The 4,833-nt window shown below is 43.6% G+C and overlaps 1 protein-coding gene across 1 annotated transcript; it reads right to left on the reverse strand.

Moving 5' to 3' along the window:
- Window positions 1-1,321: 1,321 nt before the first annotated feature.
- On the reverse strand, window positions 1,322-2,215 carry LOC136991910 (olfactory receptor 4S2-like; the record flags this gene model as incomplete). Its single annotated transcript, XM_067295405.1, has 1 exon — window positions 1,322-2,215. A coding segment is annotated over exon 1 (894 nt), but the record flags the coding sequence as incomplete, so codon positions are not given.
- Window positions 2,216-4,833: the final 2,618 nt, after the last annotated feature.

The following is a 4,833-nucleotide window of genomic DNA, read 5'->3' on the forward strand; positions in this document are numbered from 1 at the left end:
CCTTCTTATCTTGAATCACACTTAAGCCATGTTAAGGTGCAACACAAGTGCAAGCCAGTGTTTATAGGGAACGTGAAGTGAAGGAAGAAAAAAGAAAGTGCTTTAGTTACTTTCAGAGTGCATTACACAGATGTCTTTCTCCCTCACGCAGCTGGTCTGCTCTTTTCCTCCTGGCAAGGTAGGAGTCAGGGTCCCGTGGCTCCTCGTGGCTCCTTCGTCCTTGTGGAGAACCTTAGCTGCTACAACTAACCTCCCTGTGGCAGCTGTGACTGGCTCTGAGATGATTTAATCTTCCATCTTCACATTTCTTCTCTTCCCTCCTGCAGCAGTAGCTGCTCCAGCTATTCCCTTGGAATACATGTTTCTTCCTTTGCCTGGGCCTGTAGATGTGCCCTGTTGGGCTAGGAGTTATCCTGCATACAGAAATTATTCCCAAACAGCTCTTTTTTTTCATTGACTCATAAAATTGTGCCCCCCAATGCTTTCTTGGGTGGCGACAATTTCCTACGGTGAGCAATTTATCTTTCACTTGGATCTTTGATTCTCTTTTAGTAATAAACAGTAAAATGCAAAATCTGAGGCAGAGATGAAGGGCAGAGGGGATGGTTAGGAAGGAGGGCATTAGTGATAGGTGAACTACTGCAGAAAGGAAGAGAGTTGAACTGGAATGGGAAGGGGAGAAGCTTCTCCTCATATCACCTGCATCAGCAAATGACCCAGCCAGCATCTAATATCAGCAGTTCAATTGCTAACCCATGGATTCAGCATATGACAATGCAGTGCTCCTAAGAAGGCATTTACTCCAAAGTAAAGGGGAAGGAAGCCTTTGGTACAATTGCTTCCAGCAGCAGGTGACCAACAGCCTTGCAGACACCTTAGGCCATTGTTTCCTAGCTGAGTAGATTACAGAGTAGATGGAGTTTGTCTGACGGAAAGTTTACACCTGGGAGAGCTCGGACTAATGGGATGCTCTGCCTGGAACACATTTTAATATTTTTGATAGCATTCATTTCTTTATTTGCTGGTGTCTCAGCAGTGCTTGGAAGCCCCAGTCCTGGGCCTGTGCTATTCAAAAAGAGAACATAAAGGGAATCCCTGCTAGTCACAGAGTTTACAATGCCATTCCAATCAAAACATGAGCTTTCAGTGTCTTCCTAATTACTGCAACAGCTAAAACCAAGCTTTTCTTCAAAAGGGAGCTTTCAGTAAATTTTCCAAAATGGAATTATAGTGAGAGAGACTTGATTTTCTCAGCTCCTGAGAAAATGTTACCACAGTTCTACACCTCACCCTTTTCACTCCAGACTTTTCTATTCCACAGTTTTCTCATGGCACTTTTCACCTCCTCATTTCTCAGCGTGTAGATGAGTGGGTTCAGCATGGGCGTGATGATACTGAAAAACACAGCTAACCTCTTCTCCTCCGAGAGACTGCTGGATGGGCGTATGTAGGTGAATATGCATGGCCCAAAGAAGAGAATCACCACAGTAATGTGGGACCCACAGGTGGAGAGGGCTTTGTACCGCCCTTCGGACGTTCGCCTTTTCAAGGAAAACAAAATGACAATGTAGGACGTGACCAGGATGAAGAAAGTGACCACAGAAATCATTCCACTATTGGCAACGTCAATGACGCCCACAACATAGGTGTCGGTACAGGCCAGTTGTAGTAGGGGACGCACATCACAGAGGTAGTGGTCAATTTCGTTGGGGCCACAAAAAGGGAGGCTAACGGTTATGAGGGTCTGCACCAGGGAGTGCACAAAGGCCCCCACCCATGAACCCATCACCATCCAGCCACACACACGCCTGGTCATGAGGGTGGTGTAGTGCAGGGGTCTGCATATGGCAAAGTAGCGATCATAGGCCATCACTGTGAGGATGAAGATCTCAGCGCCGCCAAAGATATGAAACCCAAATAGCTGTGCCATGCAACCCCCAAAGGAAATGGTTTTCTTCTCAACCAGGAAGTCAGCAATCATTTTGGGAGCTGTGACAGAAGAGAAGCAAGTATCTGCAATGGACAGGTGGCAGAGAAAGAAGTACATGGGGGAGTTCAGACTTTGACTGCTAACTACAGTGACAACGATGAGCAGATTTCCTGCCACAGTAACAATATAGAAGAACAAAAACACCACAAAATATATTTTCTGCACCCCTTGGTTCTTTGAAAGGCCCAGAAGAATGAATTCCTTCACACTGCTTACATTCTCCATGTTGATCAGTCGGGTGCCAATATGCAATATACAGCTTATACACCTGGGAAAACAAAGACAGACACATGATTCATCAGCATTTTTTTCATTATTAATAATGAGTTCTATATCAGAAGTGGATACAAACCAAGAAAGATATAGCATTAGCATTAAGCTTTTGAAGTGTTTAGTTTCTGTCATGTATTTTTTCACAGCTATTTAATTCTCCACAGTACCAAGCTTCTGCCATGGCTTTGGTGGCACGGAGATAGGTGCACTCTGTGATATGTTCCTTAATCCTGGTCCTCCAGGATTTTGAAGGACTGGCTCCACGGCTGATAGACTTCCATGGACTAAGGACAAGGCCAGAGTGTTCACCTTGGGCACTACAAGGCAGATAATGCAGCATGTTTGCCCTCAGGGGAGACAAAGTCCCTGACAGCAATCTTTGTAAAATGGGTGTCTTTAAGAATACCTGGAAATATTGCTCAGAATGATGATTTGCTTTATAAGTACACATGATCTTTGAATTCTTGTTTAGAAGGGAAATGTACCCACATGCAGAGAAAAGAACTCTCTTGTGTATATACATTTTGAAACGTAAATATGAAATGTCACAGGCTGAAAAATGAGTTCTGGGAAGGTTATCTATCATGGAGGGGAAAAAAATTGCACATATGACTTAATGGAGTATTTCACATTGTTCTAAATCTCAGCATTGTTTCTATCAGAGGAAGGAAGAATGAAAGACTCTTGTGAGATCTTCTGTCCCAGCACTGTACTGATTTTACCTAGTGTGATTTTTGATACACTCTGCGTGATCCTTTCAAGGGTTAACTTAGCTTAATGAAGCTAATCTAACTAAACTCCTTCAACCGCCAGTATAGGTCTGATTCATAGGCTGATTCAGAATGGCTGAATTGGGTCCTTTGCAGAACCCTTTTTTCCTCCACTCACTATGAGGAGCTTAAGCAAATTAGCACCACCAGGTTAGAATGACCTTTAGAGAATAATCCCTTTTGGTGCCTGAAAGTAGCTCAGAGCTTTTTGTAATGCCATCCACCTGTTTTAGGTTATGGCTGAGCTCCTTGTCCCTAGGCATTTCTACATCCATACAGTTTCTCATTCGAGACAAGGTCACATTCCAGCATAAACATGGGACTTCTTTGGTTCACCCTGTATTCCAGCTACAACCCATCGAGCATTACATGTCACTAATAAATGAGTAGCCTACATCTTTAGAAAGAGTGTAACATCTCTAGCTTGCCATTATGCACCCAGACCACCAGAGTTCCTTTGGCAAAGAAGTCTGGGAACCACCAGTTGAAACTCTTCACAGAGAGTTTAAGGTCAGCCAAAAGCAGGCACTCTTTTAATAAAAATATCCACTGTGTGGGCTTCCTTCTAGCATCAAAACATTCCCCGTCAGCTGGTGCCAAAATGCACCATTTTAAGTCCTGCAGAATTACATCACAACCAGGTCTTCTCATTTGTCTTGGTGATCTGTGAGCAAATCTGTGGAATGATTCAGTTAAGCCAAGTTATCTACCAACTACTTCAATCTGCAGCATAATCAGAAACTCTCGTGCAGGCACAAAGGGATCAAGCATCCACAGGAAACACTGAAACTGAGAAAACCCAAGATTACTTTCAAACCCACAAAGTGAAGCCGAGAGAGGAAGTGGGCAAAGTTAGGGACTTTTCCTATGCTTACAGTTGTACTTACACTAGATGAAAGTTTTTCAAGCAGAACGGTAAACTTTACATGGATGGTTCCCCTTCAGATGTTTCTACAAGGAAAAGGATCAGTAAGAACAACGTGAGGTCAGTTTCTCCCTCGTCTTACCAGGTCGTGATCCTTTCTACCCCTCTTCCTTCTACTGAGCAACGATGTAGACTTCTCAACAAAATAAATGACAGGGATGAAATGAGCACACCTTTATGGCTGTGCAGTACCCAGACGAAAAGAAATAGCTGGGCTTCATCCAAGCCAGAGCATGACTGGAAGCATACCACAGCAATCGCAGGGCCATATTTAGGCAGTCAGAAAGGAGCGACCAAGAGAGAAATGGTCAGGGGAAACTATATGCCTGAATACCAGCAGATGGCAAACACCTGAGCTAAAAACAAGGTGTGCATCTACAAAAGGACCGATTCACAATTCAGACAGCTCGGCTATGTATCTTGCTTGATAAGGTCCTTTCCATCACCACCAAACTGCATTTAACAAACTACCCATCTGTCTGACCTGATCTCATTGACTTAAGTCATGTAGGCATCTGTACCTAAGCTAGGCATATTACACCTGACCAGTCTACTTGTAGATGTGATGAATGATGTGCTGCAGGTACCCGTTTCTTACTGCTGACTCCAAGAGGATTACTAGAATGACTAATTCAGTAGAGGATTGCCACCAGTTATGGCTTATCTCTTCAAGTGCCTTTGCAGGGGTAGACCTGAGCTATATGACATAATGCAATCAGCTGCAAAATAAAAGGAATCTCATGTGTACTCTTACCATCTCAAAAAGGGTGAGAAATTGCACCATCTCCTTACTGCATGCATTCTTCCCTAAAATCTCAGGTGGTTATGGGAAACAAAAGAATAATTTCGAAGCAATCTAATCTGCGGCTGTAGAA

The sequence above is a fragment of the Apteryx mantelli genome, chromosome 4, assembly GCF_036417845.1.
Source record: "Apteryx mantelli isolate bAptMan1 chromosome 4, bAptMan1.hap1, whole genome shotgun sequence".
Classification (NCBI taxonomy): Eukaryota; Metazoa; Chordata; class Aves; order Apterygiformes; family Apterygidae; genus Apteryx; species Apteryx mantelli.